Raw genomic sequence first — 22,191 nt, 5'->3', positions numbered from 1 at the left:
CCTTCCCGGCGTCCTCATACCCACGGAGGCACTCCGCAACACGGGAGCTAAAGGTGGTTGTTGACTCCGTGGCACGTAGTTCACCCCAATCTGCCTCCACACCATCATGCATGCTCTGCTGCACATCTCCAGGAGCGCTCCTGCTGGCTGCAACACCAGCAACCTTGCGGCTTTCCTGGCTTTCTGTCCTGGTTTCAGGCGGGGGCAGGATCGGGGCCACATCGCTGTGACCCCGACTAGATCTTCTCACCCCCACAACTTCGGCTGGTTGCTGAACGCTCCCGCTACCCGCCGGCCTAGACCGGGTAACAGGAGGCTGAGAAGCACTTGGCTGGGAAGAACTTCCTCTCATCCCAAGCAGCAAACTCTCTCCCTGGAAAGGAAAGAGCCGACACCCGGAAAGAGCTTCCTCCAACACACAGACAGCACACACCCGCTCCTCCTGTCCTGTATACTGGGTGTAATTCTCAGTATCTGTATTATTCTGTATATATGGACACTGCACAGTACCGCTCCTCCTGTCCTGTATACTGGGTGTAATTCTCAGTATCTGTATATATGTCCCTGCACAGTACTACTTCTCCTGTCCTGTATACTGGGTGTAATTCTCAGTATCTGTATTATTCTGTATATACACTGCACAGTACCACTTCTCCTGTCCTGTATACTGGGTGTAATTCTCAGTGTCTGTATTATCCTGTATATATACACTGCACAGTACCACTTCTCCTGTCCTGTATACTGGGTGTAATTCTCAGTATCTGTATTATTCTGTATATATGAACACTGCACAGTACCACTTCTCCTGTCCTGTCCTGTATACTGGGTGTAATTCTCAGTATCTGTATTATTCTGTATATATGGACACTGCACAGTACTACTTCTCCTGTCCTGTATACTGGGTGTAATTCTCAGTATCTGTATTATTCTGTATATATGGACACTGCACATGTACCACTTCTCCTGTCCTGTATACTGGGTGTAATTCTCAGTATCTGTATATATGACCCTGCACAGTACCACTTCTCCTGTCCTGTATACTGGGTGTAATTCTCAGTATCTGTATTATTCTGTATACACTGCACAGTACCACTTCTCCTGTCCTGTATACTGGGTGTAATTCTCAGTATTCTTCTGTATATATATATATACACTGCACAGTACCACTTCTCCTGTCCTGTATTCTGGGTGTAATTCTCAGTATTCTTCTGTATATATGGACACTGCACAGTACCACTTCTCATCTTTTTAATAAATGTTAACAAACATACACATGCCATAAATCCGCACATACAATACACGGGTCAAAAACCAACACAAAATGAACAAGTTATAAACACATTATGAATCTCGGCCGCCTCCTCTCTGGTCCAGATCACATTCCTACCAGCACTCAGTCTTCTGTATTATAACTCACATCATCCACACATCACTCATCATCCACACATCACTCATCATCCACACGTCACTCACATCAGTATAAATACAAATACACAAAACTCATAGTCACAAAATCAATCCAGACGCCTCAAAAGAACAAAATCAGTAACAGTCTAAAAAATAAAATTGTTAAACCACAATAAACCAAAAACTGACCCTAACCGGTCCACGTGCCCATCAAAATATATTAACCAAGGAAAATGAGAAATTCCTACATGAGAAAACACAACATGAGCCCAATCTGCAAATAACCCCCCCTTTTTTTTTTTCTTTTTTTTTTTATAATTTTTTTTTTTTTTTTTTTTTTTTTTACATTTTTTTTTTTTTTTTTTACATTTTATTATTTTTTTTTTTTTTTTCCCTCCACCCTTTTTCTTAACCACAAATCTGCAATATGAATACCAATTAGTAACCAATATATACAATATATACAAAACAATACTGAACATACATTTATATATATAATATCTACATTATACCCAATTCAAGACCAATGTCCAGTCCAAAGTCCGTACCTTTAAGCTCCGACCGACACCATCGTCCATCCTTCGATGTCTCTTTGATCGGGCCCGGCTTTTTCTTATTATTTGTACCACCCCTCCCCCACTTTCCCCCCTCCCCACCTAACACCTAACCCCCTCACATCTATACAAAAATACTACACTCTACAAGATATAGTAAGTAAAGACTCAGCCTGTACAATGGCATACATTACCTGACATAACACATAACACATCCTTAACAAATCCTACCCACAAGGCCCTGGTTCGGTACCTGCAAGCCCTATATCCATCATCAACTATACAGAAAACAAAAAGCTACAGTGACAGCATTAGCCCCCCACCAGGAATAGAGACGACTAGACTAGGGCACGCTGAAGGAGAAACCCCTCCAAAGCATGGAGGCCCTACTCGTGCCCAGTCTCTCGAACTCCAAAGAACGAACCTTCCCCAGGTCACCGAGAATGTTCCTCACCACCTCTTCCTCCGGGAGGGTTTTTTGTCTGGTTGATACAAAACACCGTGAGTTCCACGTGCCGTACCTGACCGCTAAGCTGACTAAGAATAAAGTGCCCCGATCTCGACCACCCAGGTGTCTGAATGTTCCATAGGCCCATTCCGCATAGGAGAGACCGGTCAGACCAGGCCAACCAATGGAGGCACCCACCCTGCTGTAGACCCCTGTATTGAGGGGACAATGAAGCAGGAAGTGCTCCATGCTTTCCAGCACGCCGCCACACTCCTCCCGGGGACAACCCCTTTCCTCAGGGTTCCTGTGTTTCAAGTTGTCCCTCACATACAGTTTCCCATGGAAGCAACGCCAAGCCAAGTCCCAAAACTTTAAAGGGATCCTACTAGAATTTAAAACCCTCAAACCAACCTCCAGATCCCGACTTGGGCAGTCCCTGAGCGCCAGGGGCTTCTGGAAATGGGTCAACAGAACTCTGTTGTCAAGGAGCCTCCTTGACAGAGTCCTGATCTCCCACATCCCCAGACCCCACCGGCGAATTGTTTTCAGAACCACGGTAGCGTAAGCCGGAAGATGCCCATGCGGCGTGCGAAGGTCCTTCACTTGCCCTCCTGTCTCCCATTCCTGGAAGAAAGGCCGAAACCACCCCCTGCAGGAGACTACCCACGGAGGAGCCCTCTCTTGCCAGAGGTTTGACATGTTGATCTTTACAAAGGTATTAACCAGGAATACCACAGGGTTGACCATACACAACCCCCCTAGTCTCCTCGTACGGTATGTCACCTCCCTCTTGACTAGGTTCAGCTTATTCCCCCATAACATCTGGAAGAACAAGCTGTAGACCCGAGTCCAGAGAGGTTCTGGCAAGATGCAGACACTGCCCAAATAGATTAACAAAGGGAGCAGGTAAGTTTTGATCAAGTTGACCCTTTCCCTGAGGGTCAAAGACCAACCCTTCCACTGGTCGACCTTCTGAGCGGCGATCTTTAGCCTGCTGTCCCAATTTTGTTTGGGGTAATCCCCCTGGCCAAATTCGATGCCGAGAATTTTTACAAACTCCTGAGGCCCCGGAAGAGTGTCCGAGAGATCAAAGGTAGGATCTCCCCCTCCCAGCCAGAGACTCTTACACTTATCCTGGTTGATCATGGACCCGGATGCCTCCGAGTAGCGGTCAACTTCAGACATCACCCACTCTGCCTCCCCTCTCGAGGACACAAAGACGGTGACGTCATCCGCATACGCCACCACTCTCAGAGTGGCTTCCGAGGCTGCCAAGTCCATGCTGACTCCCACCAACGGTCCACGATCTACCCTCCTAAGGAAGGGGTCAATCGCGAACACGTATAAAAGCGGGCTCAGCGGGCAACCCTGGCGAACCCCAGACCCAACCTCAAAAGAGCGGCCAATCCAACCGTTCACAAGCGGAAAACTCTCTGCCCCTGCATACAAGATCTTAAGCCAATCAACAAACCCCCCCGGCAGACCATACCTCAGAAGGACCGACCAGAGATACTCGTGATCAACCCGATCAAACGCTTTTGCCTGATCCAAGGACAGCAAGTACCCCTTCCAACGGCCCGCCCTACTCTGCTCCACTGCCTCTCGGACACCGAGTACAGCGCTAAACGCGCTGCGGCCTGGAACAGAGCAATGCTGAGCCCCCGAAAGGAGCCGGGGTGCAAATTTCACCAGCCGATTAAACAGCACCTTTGCCAGAACCTTTCTGTCCACATTGAGTAGCGCTATGGGACGCCAATTCTCAATGTGCGATGGGTCTTTACCCTTTGACAGGATGATCAGGGCCGACCTCCTCATTGACTTCGGCAAAGTGCCCGAGGAAAGACACTCATTCAACACCTCAGTCAACAGGGGAACTAAAATGTCCTTAAAGGTCTTGTAAAATTCAGACGTTAAGCCATCTGGACCTGGCGACTTCTTGAGGGCAAGCCCTTCAATCGCCAGTCTCACTTCCTCTTCCCTGATCGCCTCTGCCAAGACACCAAGAGAGGGGTCTACTCCTGGTTCGGGGACAGTTTCAGCCAGGAAAGCCGACATCGCATCCCGATCAAGATCCATCTTTCCCAAGAGGTGCGAGTAAAAGGATCTGACGACCTCCAAGATCCCTGATCTGGACCTTTTCAGGGATCCTGTACTGTCCATCAGTCCTGAAACCACTTTACTATTTACTGACATCTTGCAGTTCTTGTAGGGGTCGGGCGAGCGGTACTTCCCAAAATCCCTCTCAAAAACTAAAGATGCGTGTCTATCATACTGGCAACTCTTAAGCAAAGATTTCACTCTGGAAATGTCCTCGCGGTCACCTCCAGTCGAGACAAGATGCTCGAGTTTCCTCCTCAGGCCCTGATACAGGCGATACCTGTCCAGGCTCCTGAGGCTCGAGAGCTGGCGGAAGAAACTCGCCACCCTTTTTTTGAACATCTCCCACCACTCCGACTTACTGCTACAAAGATCCAGTAATGGTACCTGGCTCTGAAAGAAATCCTCAAAGGACCGTCTTATCTCCGCTTCTTCCAAGAGAGACGAATTGAGCCTCCAAAAGCCTCTTCCCATCCGGGGGGTCTCTGCAACATTCAGAGAAAATAAAATTAAACAGTGGTCGGAGAACTCCACCTCAACGACGGACACTGCCGAAGAGATGGCATCCTCCTTTAAATAAAACCTATCTATTCTAGACCTACAACTACCTCGATAAAAGGTGAATCCCGCGTGGCCTGGGGTGTGCCGGATGTGGACATCCACCAGGCGAGCCTCACTAGCTATCCTATTTAGGGCCACACAGTCATAAGTCAGCCTGTCTCTGGAACCTCCCCTATCTTGGGACCTCGTGGCAGCATTGAAGTCCCCTCCAAAGACCACCTGCCGACTCGTAAAAGGATAGGGCTTGATCCTCATAAAGAGACTTTTCCGGTCCCAGCTGGTTTGGGGACCATAGATGTTAATGAGCCTGAGCTCCTGTCCCTTCATGAGGACATCCAAGATCAGGCACCTCCCCATTTCTAATTCAATAACCCGTCTGCATTCTACCGATGCGGTGAAAAGAACCGCCACCCCGCTACCCGGCTCGGCCGCAAGAGACCAATAAGATGGTCCACGCCTCCACTCCTTTTTCGCTTTATGTATGGCTGCCAAGTCTGTCAGCCTGGTCTCTTGCAAAAATAAAATGTCGGCCTCAATTCGGCCGAGAAAATCAAAGGCCGCAAATCTAGCCTTGTCAGATTTAATGCTGGCGACATTAATAGATGCCAGCGTCAACGGGGTGGGTGCCGCCATCCTGGGTGATTGAATTAGATGACCTTTTTCCCCTTCCCCTTGCCCTTCCCCTGGTTTTTATCACTGTCTGATGAAGAGCCGAGGGCCCTTTTGAGGGATGCTGATGTGTCCATATCCCTCCCTTCCTCCACCTCCCCGCCAGCACCACTATCAACCTCACCTCCAGGCTCCGGGACAGCGCTTCTCCCTGAGGGTTCCGCATGCCCTGAGGCAAGAAGCTGGACGCCCCCCACAGACCCCCTCGTCACCTTCGCCACATCCTCACCCCCACACTCCTCATCTGAAGAGGAGATGTCCTTGAGGGTTTGAAAGCGGTTTGAGAGAACAACAAGAGGTGAGTCGGTTGGGCTTTCCTTAGGCACCTGGACCAGGGGAGGAGAAGATTTCTTATCTCCCTTTTTTTTCTTTTTAGCACCCTGCTTGCGCTTTTCATCTAGCCACCGTCTACTGTCCTCATCCATACTTTCATATAGCGAGGAACATGAAGAAGCGGCTTCCTCCTCCCTCTCCAACCTCCTGACCTCTTCATTCAAGTCCTGTTCCCCCAGGGCCTCAGTAGCAATGACACTCGCCCCCGGAGCAGGGCCAAGGGTTACCCCAATTGCCTGGGGCTCCCCGAGCTCCCTACTCCTTCGACGGTTCTCCAATCGCCTTAACTTGGAGGGTGACTTGCCTTTCTTCCCTGGCCCCTCAGCCCCTTCACCTCCACCAGTGCCAACCACGGCAGGAGCAACCTCTCGGCTTTCTCCCGCTGGGCCCGCCATGGCGTTGGCAAAGGAACGAGGGCAGCGACTGAATGGGTGACCTAGATCCCCACACAGGTGACACCGAATATCCCCACAGGCTGTGGCAAGATGACCTATCCCCCCGCACAACGCACACTTCTGCACTCTGCAGTGGGCACTGAAGTGCGTGGGGTCACCACACCTGTGGCAGAGCTTCGGCTGCCCCTGGTAAAAGGCCAGGATTCGGTCCCTTCCTAAAAAGGCTGAGGAAGGGATGTGGGTGACAGTACTTCCTGAACGGTTTAATTTAACCATAAAGGTCCAGGCCCCTGACCAGATGCCAAATTCATCCCTGTTTTTTTTGGGGACCTCCGTTACCTCCCCGTACCTGCTGAGCCAGGTCATAATGTCCATACAAGAAAGACACTCATTGCAAGTTAGGACGGTCACCTTCTTGATTTCGCTCTGACGAGACAACGCTTGTACAGCGAAGTCTCGCCAGCCGGGCTCATTCTTCACCAGCTCATAATTTGACCAAAAGAGCTCCAGGCCCTCCGGCCGAACAAAGCTGATGTCAAATACTGGGGTGCCATAGGGATGTATCAGGGCAAAGATGTCGATCGCCCTGAAATTCATCTTCAAGAGAAGCTCAACTATTTTTGCCCTAGGTGGGCACGTATCATTGCCTCTCCAGCGAAGACGAACAACATTCCTACGAGCCCCCCCAGGCCCGGCTGTCGGAAGGGTCCACACAGTTTCCCCTTCCCTTTCTTCTCGGAAAGCAGTCAGGCCATGCCTGTCTATCCAGAAGGACAGATCAACCGCTCGGCCCTCTACCATTATTGTTCTCTCACCCTTTTTAAGGGCCTCCAGCAGGCGCCGCTGTAAAATACCGTCCCCAGAGCCTGAAGATGAGGAGGAGGCCCCAGCAGTGACACTGGCATAACTGCGAGTAGTCACCCCTGGGGGGGCAGATGGACCGGCCTCACTAGACCTTATACCCCTGGCAGTAACATTCCCACCACTCACCCCGGCCCCAGACACAGGAGAGGGACCATTATCAATATCACTTGTACCTGCACCATTCATACCCTCACCATTATTAACAGCACTCGTACCGGCACCATTCATACCCTCACCATTATTAACAGCACTTGTACCGGCACCAGTCATACCCTCACCATTATTAACAGCACTTGTACCGGCACCAGTCATACCCTCACCATTATTAACAGCACTTGTACCTGCACCATTCATACCCTCACCATTATTAACAGCACTCGTACCGGCACCATTCATACCCTCACCATTATTAACAGCACTTGTACCTGCACCATTCATACCCTCACCATTATTAATACCACTCGTACCGGCACCATTCATACCCTCACCATTATTAATAGCACTCGTACCTGCACCATTCATACCCTCACCCTCTGGACCAGCAGTAAAAAGTGTTTCTGGGCCGGATGTTATCGCCTCGGTGTCATCAGGTTTCCCCTCCACCTCATTAGCGTGACGTTTATTTACTTGAGACAATCCTTCCTTCTTAGAGCCAGCAATGCCCAGACTCGCCCTCACCCCTGGCAAAGCTGGCTCCCGGGCTGGGGATTCATGTGACGCAGCCACCATAGGAATACTAGTGATTGCGCCACCGGACCCAATGACCGCAAGCTTGGGGGGACATTCAACCGTGCCGTCAGTCCCAGCTGCCCCTTCATTCTGCCGCCGCTCAGTAGCACCAACGGGTTCCAGGGACACTGGAATATTCGCTGCCAGCTCTGGTGTCGAGCCGCCCCCCATTACTGAGGAGGAAACCTGAGCACCAGAGCTTTGTTCTGCACCCAACGCTGGGCCACCAACATTATCTGGCGCTATTGACGCCTTAAAAACGCCACCAAAAACGCCACCGCTACTACGACAAGCAGGGACATCAGCCTCCTCTATCACGCCATCATTAATCTCCCCGCTTTCCTGCACCGGACCCACTTCAGGGCCCGGGCTAGGCTGGATCACGGGGCTTGTGCAGCGAGCTGACCTTGCGGCCAGCTGGGGTAGCACTGGGTGGGGAACAAACTTAAAACTGACCTCCTGCACGATTTTTCCAGCCTTTCTGGATTTTAGTCGCCGCCGGGCTTTGCGCTTTGCTGCGCGCTTGGCATTAACTTTCTCCTCTGGACCCAAGTCCGCGCCAAAAGAAAAATGCTGCAGGCTCACCGGAGACTGGAGCTGCCCTATTTCCGCCATCAGCCTCCCACCTGAATTGCTGCTGCTGATGTCCTGGTCACAGGTGTCCCCCTCACCGCCTGAGCTGGAGTCCATGGGTAAAGCCACTTGCTCTGCAGGCAGCTCGCTGCACGTACTCCACTGACCAGACGCACCCGGACACATTTCCTCCTCCTCACCCTCATCATCCGTCTGCTTTCCAGGGTCACAGACACCCTTCATTGCCCGGAACCGATCATCATTAAGGAGTTTCTCCTTGAAAGGTCCACTATTCTCCAAAATAAACTTGCGCTTTTCTTTCAGGGCATCCACCTCAGATTTGAGATCCCTGATAGTCGCCATTACTACCAACCTCTTTGCTCCAGAAGTGACGTGCGACCGAACCCGGGCTGCTTTCAGCTCCTCCTGGAGCTTCCGAATGGCCTTCCCGGCGTCCTCATACCCACGGAGGCACTCCGCAACACGGGAGCTAAAGGTGGTTGTTGACTCCGTGGCATGTAGTTCACCCCAATCTGCCTCCACACCATCATGCATGCTCTGCTGCACATCTCCAGGAGCGATCCTGCTGGCTGATACACCAGGAACCTTGCGGCTTTCCTGGCTTTCTGTCCTGGTTTCAGGCGGGGGCAGGATCGGGGCCACATCGCTGTGACCCCGACTAGATCTTCTCACCCCCACAACTTCGGCCGGTTGCTGAACGCTCCCGCTACCCGCCGGCCTAGACCGGGTAACAGGAGGCTGAGAAGCACTTGGCTGGGAAGAACTTCCTCTCATCCCAAGCAGCAAACTCTCTCCCTGGAAAGGAAAGAGCCGACACCCGGAAAGAGCTTCCTCCAACACACAGACAGCACACACCCGCTCCTCCTGTCCTGTATACTGGGTGTAATTCTCAGTATCTGTATTATTCTGTATATATGGACACTGCACAGTACCGCTCCTCCTGTCCTGTATACTGGGTGTAATTCTCAGTATCTGTATATATGTCCCTGCACAGTACTACTTCTCCTGTCCTGTATACTGGGTGTAATTCTCAGTATCTGTATTATTCTGTATATACACTGCACAGTACCACTTCTCCTGTCCTGTATACTGGGTGTAATTCTCAGTGTCTGTATTATCCTGTATATATACACTGCACAGTACCACTTCTCCTGTCCTGTATACTGGGTGTAATTCTCAGTATCTGTATTATTCTGTATATATGAACACTGCACAGTACCACTTCTCCTGTCCTGTCCTGTATACTGGGTGTAATTCTCAGTATCTGTATTATTCTGTATATATGGACACTGCACAGTACTACTTCTCCTGTCCTGTATACTGGGTGTAATTCTCAGTATCTGTATTATTCTGTATATATGGACACTGCACATGTACCACTTCTCCTGTCCTGTATACTGGGTGTAATTCTCAGTATCTGTATATATGACCCTGCACAGTACCACTTCTCCTGTCCTGTATACTGGGTGTAATTCTCAGTATCTGTATTATTCTGTATACACTGCACAGTACCACTTCTCCTGTCCTGTATACTGGGTGTAATTCTCAGTATTCTTCTGTATATATATATATACACTGCACAGTACCACTTCTCCTGTCCTGTATTCTGGGTGTAATTCTCAGTATTCTTCTGTATATATGGACACTGCACAGTACCACTTCTCCTGTCCTGTATACTGGGTGTAATTCTCAGTATTCTTCTGTATATATGGACACTGCACAGTACCACTCCTCCTGTCCTGTATACTGGGTGTAATTCTCAGTATCTGTATTATTCTGTACATATGGACACTGCACAGTACCACTTCTCCTGTCCTGTATACTGGGTGTAATTCTCAGTATCTGTATTATTCTGTACATATGGACACTGCACAGTACCACTTCTCCTGTCCTGTATACTGGGTGTAATTCTCAGTATCTGTATTATTCTGTATATATATACACTGCACAGTACCACTTCTCCTGTCCTGTATACTGGGTGTAATTCTCAGTATCTGTATTATTCTGTATATATGGACACTGCACAGTACCACTTCTCCTGTCCTGTATACTGGGTGTAATTCTCAGTATCTGTATTATTCTGTATATATACACTGCACAGTACCACTTCTCCTGTCCTGTATACTGGGTGTAATTATCAGTATCTGTATTATTCTGTATATATGGACACTGCACAGTACCACTTCTCCTGTCCTGTATACTGGGTGTAATTCTCAGTATTCTTCTGTATATATGGACACTGCACAGTACCACTTCCCTTCTACTGTATTTCACTCTCAATATATTCTTTATGCACCGGTGACGTTGATCTTTTCTCATCAGGACATGGGTCTCTACATTCTGAGTAACTGGAATATTGTCGCTCCGATCACCTGTACAGCGCCCAGTAAGTATTCTTCATGTGCCAGTGATTAGATTAGGTTGTTCTTTATTTCTCCTCTGCCTATAATCTGCGGTGAGCGGTCCTTCCCCTATCATCACCGGGTGAGTGACGCACTATCCACCGTCTTCCTGTGATAATATTGTCATACATACGATAACGCAGCTCAGTTCTGGGATCTGCAGGGATCTGTTTCTTTTTTACGTGCCTTAAAGTGATTCGTTCTTCGAGGGGCTGTGACATTCTGTGGCCCTTTGGCGCCTATTGGCATTATAGGGCATGACACATCTACAGCTCTCCTGATAGAAGGCGAGAGCCAAAGGCCCCATGAAGCTCAGCAGATCACCACATCCCTAATGTACTAACTATTGGTGGGGGCAAAACACACAGATGCAAATAATGTATAACTAGCGATGCACCTTAAAGATGACCTGTCACTAGATCATATATGTGGAACTGGTTTAGTGACCAGTATAGCGCTCTCTCCCTGATTCCAGCTCTGTTTTTTTAGACCCCTCCCCCGCTCCAAGGATATGGCCCATTGTTGCGTTGGCTCCCTTTATGCTGTTTTGCTTTAGCCAATAGGACGTGATCTACCCTCAAGGTGCCCCTGCACTGATTGGTCAGCATCAGAAGCAGAGAAGCTAGCTCCTCCCCATTGGCTAACTACAGCAAATTAGCTGTAGTTAGCCAAGGGGGTTGCCCATTAGATAAGGTATTTCGTAATGCTACTCACAAGGATTTTTGATTTTCTAGATATTTTTTTTTTAAATTTAAATGTAGAAATACGGTTGACCAACGACCAAAAGTCTCACCTCTAACCAATTAAGGGGGATTATCATTGTCCTTTTTATTGTAGCGCCAGATATAGGAATTCCCAGGGGCATAGCTAAAGGCTCATGGGCCCATGTGCAAGAATTCAGCTTTGGCCCCCCTACCCCTCCCCAACACCACAAGACCCCTGCCGCGCCTATGGCCAGCCGCCTTGCCCAACAGCCCCCCCAGTATACTTCCCCCCATAGCCGCCCCCACACAGTATAATGTCCCCCGTAGCTGCCCCACACAGTATAATTCTCCCTGTAGCTTCCCCCATACAGTATAATGCTCCCCATAACTGCCCCTATACAGTATAATGCTCCCCGTAGCTACCCCCACACAGTATAATGCTCCCATAGCTACCCCCCCCACACAGTATAATTCCCCAATACAGTATAATGCCCCCCATAGCAGACCCCATACAGTATAATGCCCCTCATAAATTCCCCCATACAGTATAATACCCCATAGCAGTGCCATACAGTGTAATACCCCATAGCAGCCCCATACAGTATAATGCCCCTCATAGCTGCCCCCACACAGTATAATGCCCCCATAACGTATAATGCCCCCATACAGTATAATGCCTCCATAGCTGCCCCATACAGTTTAATGCCCCCCATAAATGCCCTCATACAGTATAATGCCCCCATAGCAGCCCCATATAGTATAATGCCCCCTTTAGTTGCCCCCACACAGTATAAAGCCCCCATAGCTGTCTCCCTACAGTGTAATGCCCCCATAGCTGCCACCATGTCAGCCCCCCCGACAGTATGATGCCCCCATATAGTATAATGTCCCTCATAGCTGCCACCATATCAGCCCCCCATACAGTAAAGCCCATCATAGCTGCCACCATATCAGCCCCCTCCTTATTCCTTATACAGTATAATTCCTCCATATGTGCATAATAGAAAAATAATAAAGTTACTTACCTATCCCCGTTCCCACGACCGGTGGAGGAGGGGATCCTTCTCCTCCTTTGCCCTGTGTGTTATGAGTGACTCGGCACAGACAGGCGTGATGACATCACTAAATCACGCCTGTCTGCGCCGAGCCGATAATAGCTCACGGCAGTGAATGCTGGAGGAAGGAGCCGTCAGCTCCTTGCTCCAGGATTAAACTCAACTGGATCTGCATCTTGAGGACGCAAATACAGTTGGAAGCAGGACCTCGGTGACTGGTTCGCGACCCCCCGGAGGTCTTCACACGACCCCCCAGGGGGAGTGCGACCCACAGTTTGTAATGTATTGTGTCGTGCAGTTTGTGTTTGCGGTGGAGAGAGGAGAGGGGCGGCTGTAATTTAAAGCCCCTCTCTCCACCGCAAACACAGACAGTACAATACAATACAACACAACACACATACATTACGGGCCCACTCTGCAGCTCACCTCCAGTCTTCCATGCTCTTCCGCATCGGCTCTTCCACAGTGGCTGGAACGCCCCCTCTCGTGACGTCACGGTCACATGTTACACTGAGTGTACCATGTGACTGTGACGTCTAAACAAACCATGCCCGTAACCAGGAAGTGCCAGCATCATGGCACATACAAACTTTGTATTATCGTGCTGCATGGCAACGGGGGCCCTGCCGGCTCCCCAGGCTTGTGGGCCCAGTCGCAAATGCGACTGCTTTTGAACCCTATAGCTACGCCACTGGGAATTCCTTATGAGCCTTACATGTTAGCAGTCCGCTCGGATTGTAAGGACGCGGCTCTTGTCCAGTTGGTTCTATATTCGGATGGGTGAATACAACATTTTGGCCACCAGTGATCTTTGATCTCTTGACCCTGAAAGTACAAGAAACCTCCGGTACAAGAAACCTCCGGTGACCACAATGTTCCATCCTCACACCTCCCAACACATGAATTCCCGTTTGTAGCACATTGTTAGGCCCCATCCCTATTTCACCCAGGAACATCCTCAAAAGTGCAGGAAACGCCCACTTTGTGCCATATTTACATAAGCTCTGCCCCCTTTGTGGTCTGTTTGTCAGGACAAATCCGTGAAAATCGGTTGGAGGTACACATCACCCATGCTTCAGGCAGGCACAGGAACATCTAAATCAACTCTTCAGCTCTACAACACCCCATATCCCAGTTTCCTGGAGTGAGACAGGGATATTGAGTATCACTACAGTCAGGGGCGTAGCTAAGGGCTCTTGGGCCCTGGTGCAAGAATTCAGCTTGGGCCCCCTAGCCCTACCCCAACACCAACAGACCCCTGCACATGCCTATGCCCAGCCGCCTTGCCCAACAGCCCCCATGGATGCTCCCACAGAATAATGCCTCCCATAACTGCCTCCACAGTATAATGCCCCCACACAGTATAATGCCCCCATAGCTGCCTCCACAGTATAATGCCCCCATAGCTGCCCCCACACAGTATAATGCACCCATAGATGCCCCACACAGTATAATGCCCTCCATAGCTGCCCACACAGTATAATGCCCCCATAGCTGCCCCACACAGTATAATGCCCCCATAGCTGCCCCACACAGTATAATGCCCCCATAGCTGCCCACACAGTATAATGCCCCCATAGCTGCCCCACACAGTATAATGCCCCCATAGCTGCTTCCACACTGTATAATGCCCCCATATAGTATAATGCCCCCATAGCTGCCTCCACAGTATAATGCCCCCATAGCTGCCTCCACACTGTATAATGCCCCCATATAGTATAATGCCCCCATAGCTGCCTCCACAGTATAATGCCCCCATAGCTGCCCCCACACAGTATAATGCACCCATAGATGCCCCACACAGTATAATGCCCCCATAGCTGCCTCCACAGTATAATGCCCCCAAACAGCATAATGCCCCCCATAGCTGCCCACACAGTATAATTCCCCCATAGCTGCCCCACACAGTATAATGCCCCCATAGCTTCCCACACAGTATAATGCCCCCATAGCTGCCCCACACAGTATAATGCCCCCATAGCTGCCTCCACACTGTATAATGCCCCCATATAGTATAATGCTCCCTATAGCTGCTCCCATACTGTATAAAGCCCCCCATTGCTGCCCCCACACAGTATAATGTCCCCCATAGCTGCCCCACACAGTATAATGCTCCCAATATGAGCCCCCACGGTATGATGCCCCCAAATCAGTTGCCCATACATTATAATGCCCCCCATATCCGCTCCCCATAGTATAATGCCCCTCCATATCAGCTACCCATACAGTATAATGCCCCCCCACATCAGCTCCCTATAGTTTAATTCCCCCATATCAGCTCCCCATACAGCATAATGCCCCCCATACCAGCTCCCCATAGAGTATAATTCCCCTCCATATCAGCTCCCATACAGTATAACGCCCCCATACAGTATATTGCCCCCATATCAGCTCCCCATACAGTATAATGCCCCTCCATATCAGCTCGCCATAAAGTATAATGCCTCCCATATCAGCCCCCATATACTATAATGCCCCTCATATCAGCCAGTATAATGCCCCCATACACAATAATGCCCCCCATATCAGCTCCCCATACACTATAATGCCCCCCATACAGTATCATGCAGCCATATGTGGATAATACAAAATTAATAAACTTACCTATCCCCGTTCACACGTTGGGTGGAGGATCCATCTCCTCCTTTGGTCTGTGCTATGAGTGACTGTCTGTGTTGAGCCACTCAGGGCACAGTGAATGTTGGAGCAGGGAGCTGTCTACTCCTTGCTCCAGCATTGAATGGAACCCGGGTCGACGGAGAGTGACTCGAGACCCCCCTGAGGTCTACACACAACCCCCCAGGAGGTCGCAACCCACTGTTTGTAATCTATTGTATTGTGCAGTTTGCGGTGGAGAGAGGGGGTGCTGTAATTTAACGGCCCCCCTCTCCAACCGCAAACACAAACCGCACAATACAATAGATTACGGGCCCCCTAAGCTGATTACCTGCAGGATCTTCCGAGCCGGCTCTTCCACACTGGCTGGAATTGCCCTCACGTGACATCACGTAAACGCCCGAAAAATCAGAAGCAGAACGCCTCCAAACATCTGCCCATTGATTTCAATGGGAAAACAGGTGTTCTGTTCCAATGGGCCCTTTTCCTACGTGGCCATTTTGAAAAAAGGGCGCGTAAAAAAACGGCCGTGAAAAAGAAGTGCAGGTCACTTCTTGGGACGTTTTGGGAGTCTATGGAAAAACGGCTCCAAAAACGGCTGAAGAAGTGATATGCACTTCTTCCTCGAGGCTGTTTTTTTACGCGGCCGGTAAGAAAACGAACCGTCGGAACAGAACGCCGTTTTCCCATTGAACTCAATGGGCAGATGTTTGGAGAGGTTCTGCTTCCGATTTGTTGGCCGTTTTTCGGCCGTTTACGGCCCGAAAAACGGCTGAAAAGAAACCGTGTGAACATACCCTAAGGCCCGTTACGGTTTCTCACACTCGTACGTCACTCCTAGTTGTGGGTTTGCCTGTTGTTCAGCCTTGGCTTCTATTTGCTCACGACCTAATTTACATTTTTTGGTCCTTACAAGTGAATTATTGATATATTTTCTTCTTTGAGTGAATTAAGATTTGATTTCTCTGAGAAGCCGGTTAGTCGTTACTGCTGCGTCATTGACTGCTTTGGTCTATCCTCTGTATGAGGACCTGGTGTAGTCTCCACATTTGTAAGAGATTTTGTGTTCATCATTTTCTGCTTGGCATTGGAGTGTTTGATGAAGATTGTTTCCTCTACAGAATGTAATCATGTCTTGTAGGACTTTCCTTCAGTGTTGTCCTCTATTCCTGGCTCATTTTCGGCTGCTCGCCTCATCTTTCCACATATTATTTCATAGGTTTTATTTTTGCTTCATACTAGACTTGTTTTTTGGCATATTGAGATCTGTATAATTAGTTTTTATAAAATATTGTAGTTCCATATGGGACTATCTTAGCCGTAAACTCTACTCTTCACCAACTTTCTTCCACATATATACTTTCTTAACTGTCCTGTGCCTCAAGTCATTCTCCGCCAGTTTCTTGACACATTCTGTCACAAACAAATACACAGTAAACAGTGAGGTCCCTGTTCTTCCCAAACCTCTGTCCCTACCTACTTGTACGACCCGACCTAAATGACGGCGCACAACTGGGCGGCGTTCCCTATACTAGTACAAGTGAAACTCACAAACAAATAAGACAGAGACATAACAAAGGGTAACTTGGGAATTACACGGAGGGAGAGGCAGGGCGATTGCGCCACGAACAAGTCCGGGCGCAAAAGGCGGAGTCAGGCAGGGTCAAACCGGGAGAGTGCGGAAAAAACAAAAGTCAGAAGGCAAAGAAAAGTCAGGAGTCCAGCCGAGGTCAGGTCACAGGAAGTCAAAATGCAAGTCACTCAGGGAGTCTGGAACAAGGGAAAGCACCAGGCTAGGTAACTAATTACAGACAAAGGCCAACTACCCCAGGCTGAACTAAATAAGGAGAGGGCGGGAGCTCAGGAACCTCAGCCAGGCTTTGATTGGCCTGACGCTCCTGAGCTCCTATTGGCTGCAGACTGCCTCAGTCTGCCAGGCCGGGCAATGCCCGAGCGAGTAACTTTCGACGTCCTGGAGACCGAGGGAGCCGCAGGCAGAGAGCACGTGACACATTCATCATTTATTATATCCCTACAAAGCCCTCATGTTTTTCCCTGGATGTCAATCCACCCACGCTTCTTTGTCATCATTGTACAAGGTTTCATCAGTATATTTTAGGACCCTCACACACTTTCACATTGGTCGTCATTATTATGTAGTTTATGCCATGCTTTGGCATAAACTGCACCAAAAAAAAACTAAATTAATGCTATCTAATATCACGATCCGTGGATATGTGAACCCACTAGGCCACACCGCCGTAGCGGAGTAGCAGCTGGCCAAACAACAGTCCTAGTACAAGAGTAACTTAGATAGTCCAGACAGTAGCCTCCCTAATTGTAAGTAGATTCAACAGTAATGCATATTTATTTATATTTAGTGGCTTAGGTTACATTGGTGTTCGCGTTGTGCTGCCTCCATTTTCTTGTCTGCTGTATAAATTTGCGTTCTTGCAGCTGTATACACATTTTGTTTCATTTTGTTGGAATACCCTGTTCTATCTTTTATTGTCGCTTATGTGATTCATATATGTGGGGTTAGTGACTGCCTCCATTTTTGTTCTTGCACTCCTCCTTTTCTGTCCTGGATGATTTTAGTTAGTTCAATGCTGGTTTCTACCATCCCCAAATAGATGTAGGCTTAGTCCCAGTTCTGGGTGTGTGTGCAGCGTAGGTTCCCACCTCATAGAGGTCGCCATCTCGTGGCAGGTGGGCTCACACAATTTGATCAAAATGTGTGCTAAAAACCTCCCTATTGTAAGTAGATTTAGCAGTAATGCAGATTTATTTATATTTAGTGACTTAGGTGGCATTAGTGTTCGCAGTGTGCTGTCACTATTTTCTTGTGTGCAGTAGCGGAGGCTCGGCACAGATGAACATGAATACAGATGACACCAGATGTGGTGTGGGACAGAAGGTGTGACAGGCGCCACAACACGACTCCAACACTCTAAGGCACACAAACATAGCACGGGATACAGGTAGCCTGGCACGGGAACAACGGGAACAGGATAACACTAAGGGACCATTTGCTAAGACTAACACGGGTAAACACAACAATGCTCAGGCAATGAGTGAAAGGGCAGATCCCTTTTTATAGTCCAGGGTGATCATGGGCTAATTAGTGATTTTTTACATGTGCCTGCACTGGCCCTCTAAGGTCGGGCGCGTGCGCACCCTATGGGAACCGGCATAGCAATGCGGAAGTGAGTGCCGGCGTCTCTCAGGAGGGAGATGCTGCCCAGCACTCACACATTCATAGCCGTGGCCGCCGAGGGGTAAGTTAGAACGACGGTCCGTGGCTGTGAACATTTACATCTAAGATCAATTCCATGTGTTATATGTAAAAAACAATATCTCATAAAAGTGTTTCCTTTGGATGTGAAGGATTTTTGAGTTTGCCTGTAATCTCTTGAATATTACTTTTTTGTAGGTTATACATACTATGACCGTAAGTGTTATTTTATTATGCATTTTATACTACTATTATTATCGCAGTGCCCTATGATTTCCCATACCTATAATGTGCCTGTGTTATTTTCAATGGTGCACAATCCTGATAGCACCCCTGATCTGCTGTAGACGTGATCGCAATCGGCATTAACCTGTTCCATCAACAACCAATGATTAAAGTTTTTTAAAGGTGCACTGACTGAGGGGGTTCATGTGAATATACACTAATACTATGGGGTCCTGATGAAGGTGCACTGACTGAGGGGGTTCATGTAAATATACACTAATACTACGGGGTCCTGATGAAGGTGCACTGATTGAGTAGGACTGATAATGGTGTACTGAGAGGTCCTGGCTAAGGTGCAGTTATCACAGGGTGCTGATGAAGGACACTTATTAAGGAGTTATAATCAGGATACATTGATTGAGACGTCTTGATGACTATTTGGACTGTAAACAATAACCATCTTGATTGAGTTCTGTCATTTGGAGAATGAGCTAAATGTGGAGCAAAACAGCAAAACCTGATACTAAAAATTAGGAAGAGTGAAGAAATATTATAAAGACTGATTCAGGTGTCACAGAAGCACAAGCACTCTTCATGGAATCACCTGATATCTACAGAACTACAACGCCATTGACCAAATTGTAGAGGCCTCTGTAGATCCATTTGGCCACTAGGTTACCAAACTTATCTTGGGAAGAAATCCATTATTATTGACATTTTGTCAAGATGATTAAAAAGGACTCTATTGTTAGGCGCTCTCGTGCTGGTTATGATGTAGGACTCACATTATGGCTCCTAGGCAAGAATTATTTGCTTAAAATAATTGTTATTATTTTGTGTAAACCATGCAACGCTATCAACCATTTACACAGACAGACCCGGCAAATTACTGTCCTGAGACGCCACATTCAATTGTATCTGCATCCTCAGGACGGAGATACAACTGAATACTATGGCAGAGCAGGAAACCTGGAACGGAATCCCAGAGAGAGCGTATATGTACAGCGTCGTCAGGGGCTTCTCCAGGAGAGGAATCCCCAACCAGAGCGTCAGGAACTACGTGACCCTGAGCCTTGTGCCCAGCACCTCAAAAGCTTCAGTTTTACCTCACACGGTGGTGACTCTCACAGGCTAGCATGCCTGTCTTCCCCAGACTGAGAGCCCTGTGTGAACATCACACACCTGAATTAAAAAGCCGTCTCAGGTGAAGCCTAACTAGGCTCATCAGACAGCCCAAGACATGGACTGTCTGTATGGAGTGGAAGCCCAAGACACGGACTGTCTGTATGGAGTGGAAGCCCAAGACACGGACTGTCTGTATGGAGTGGAAACCCAAGACACGGACTATCTGTATGGAGTGGAAGCCCAAGACACGGACTATCTGTATGGAGTGGAAGCCCAAGACACGGACTATCTGTATGGAGTGGAAGCCCAAGACACGGACTATCTATGGAGTGGAAGCCCAAGACACGGACTATCTGTATGGAGTGGAAGCCCAAGACACGGACTATCTGTATGGAGTGGAAGCCCAAGACATGGACTGTCTGTATGGAGTGGAAGCCCAAGACACGGACTATCTGTATGGAGTGGAAGCCCAAGACATGGACTGTCTGTATGGAGTGGAAGCCCAAGACACGGACTATCTGTATGGAGTGGAAGCCCAAGACACGGACTATCTGTATGGAGTGGAAGCCCAAGACACGGACTGTCTGTATGGAGTGGAAGCCCAAGACACGGACTATCTGTATGGAGTGGAAGCCCAAGACATGGACTGTCTGTATGGAGTGGAAGCCCAAGACACGGACTATCTGTATGGAGTGGAAGCCGCCCTTCTTTCACACTCCAGCAAACCAGGCCCTATTCCAGGCTTTACACCCAAGCAATAACACTTACCTTTTGTGCAGGCTGCTGCCTATATGGACCTTCTCTGGCTGTGCAGGGAGACTCCAGAGGAAAGACTAGTAAGCGTTGGTGAGTCGATCATGGTCCCTCTCTGTCCCGACACTGAGCAGGTTCTTCTTACAATAGCAACAGGAGAGAGGAGAGCGGGGGGAGGGGGTTATTATGGTGGCACAGGAGAGATGTGCTGTTCTTAAAGGCATGGTGTCGCCCCAAAAACATGTTTTTTTTTTAAAATTTAAACATTTAGTGTGTGGGTGATAAAACATTGTTCAAATTTTTTTTATTTTTTTCGCGAGTCAGGAAATATTATAAATTTTTTCAAATTTATAATACTACCCATTTTTGGTCACTAGATGGAGCTGTTTGGAGCTAGTTCCCAAAATTGCAGCATTGCAACATTGGGTTAAAAGCTATCGCTCTAGTGAGCGCTCAGCATCCCCCCTCCTTTATCCTGGCTAGTGCCGGGATAAACGAGGGGTTTGAAAGGTTTAACCTGCTACACTGTGCGTCGCCATTTTTTGAGGTAACCCACAGTGTAGTAGGTTTACATGCAGTAGTAAACACACACAAACACTAACATACATTGAAATCGCTTACCTGCTCCTGCCGCCGCGGCCCGTCCGCTCCCTTTGCTGCCGCTGTTCCATGTGCACTTGTCCGGAAGCCGCGACCGGAAGTAGTGATATTACTGTCCAGCCGCGACTTCCGGTCCACAGGAAAATGGCGCCGGACGGCGCCAATTTCGAATAGGACTGTGTGGGAGCGGCGCATGCGCAGTTCCCACACAGACGCCGTACACGGCAGTCAATGGGACGGGAGCCGTTCGCAGTCCCTATGGGACTGTGGCTGCCGTATTCCATGTCTGTGTGTGTCGTTAATCGACACACACAGAAATGGAACAAAAAATGGCAGCCCCCATAGGGAAAAAAAAGTGTGAAAAAAAGAAACAGTAAAACACAAACACACAAATGAAAATAAACGTTTATATTAAGGCACTAACATCTTTAACATATTAATAAAATATTTGTGATGACACTGTTCCTTTAAGGAGGCAGCACATCCTGCTGCTGCTAAGTGGAGGGAACCTCAGCCAGCGGCTCTGTAATGCCGCCCCCTCTGAGACTCTGCAGGGTGCCGCCTGAGGCCGGAGGCTCAACTCGCCTCATGGTAGATGCGGCCCTGATCACCAGATCTCAACTGGATCGAGCATTTCACAAAACTTAAAACAGAAAGAGCCACAAACAAGCAACAACTGCAGTAAAGTCCGGGCAAAGCGTCACAAGGGAGGAAACTCAGCGTCTGTTGATGTCCACGGGGTCCAGACTTCCGGCCGTCATTGCTGCACAGGATTCTCTACAAAGTATTAAAAAAAAAACATTTTATTTCTGGGAATGTTCATTT

General features: G+C 48.6%; 1 protein-coding gene across 1 annotated transcript in view; it reads left to right on the top strand.

Annotated features, from left to right (window-relative positions):
• LOC142663898 (alpha-2-macroglobulin-like protein 1) overlaps positions 1 to 22,191 on the top strand; it is a 140,545-nt gene that overhangs the window by 8,452 nt on the left and 109,902 nt on the right. The window contains exons 2-3 of the mRNA XM_075842737.1: positions 10,974 to 11,037; positions 18,862 to 18,879. Coding sequence (XP_075698852.1) covers positions 10,974 to 11,037; positions 18,862 to 18,879 — 82 coding nt within the window. The remainder of the gene's footprint in view (positions 1 to 10,973; positions 11,038 to 18,861; positions 18,880 to 22,191) is intronic.

Source organism: Rhinoderma darwinii, chromosome 11 (genome assembly GCF_050947455.1).
Source record: "Rhinoderma darwinii isolate aRhiDar2 chromosome 11, aRhiDar2.hap1, whole genome shotgun sequence".
Lineage (NCBI taxonomy): Eukaryota > Metazoa > Chordata > Amphibia > Anura > Rhinodermatidae > Rhinoderma > Rhinoderma darwinii.
The sequence above is the reverse complement of the archived record's forward strand: the minus strand, read 5'-3'. Positions and strand labels throughout refer to the sequence as shown.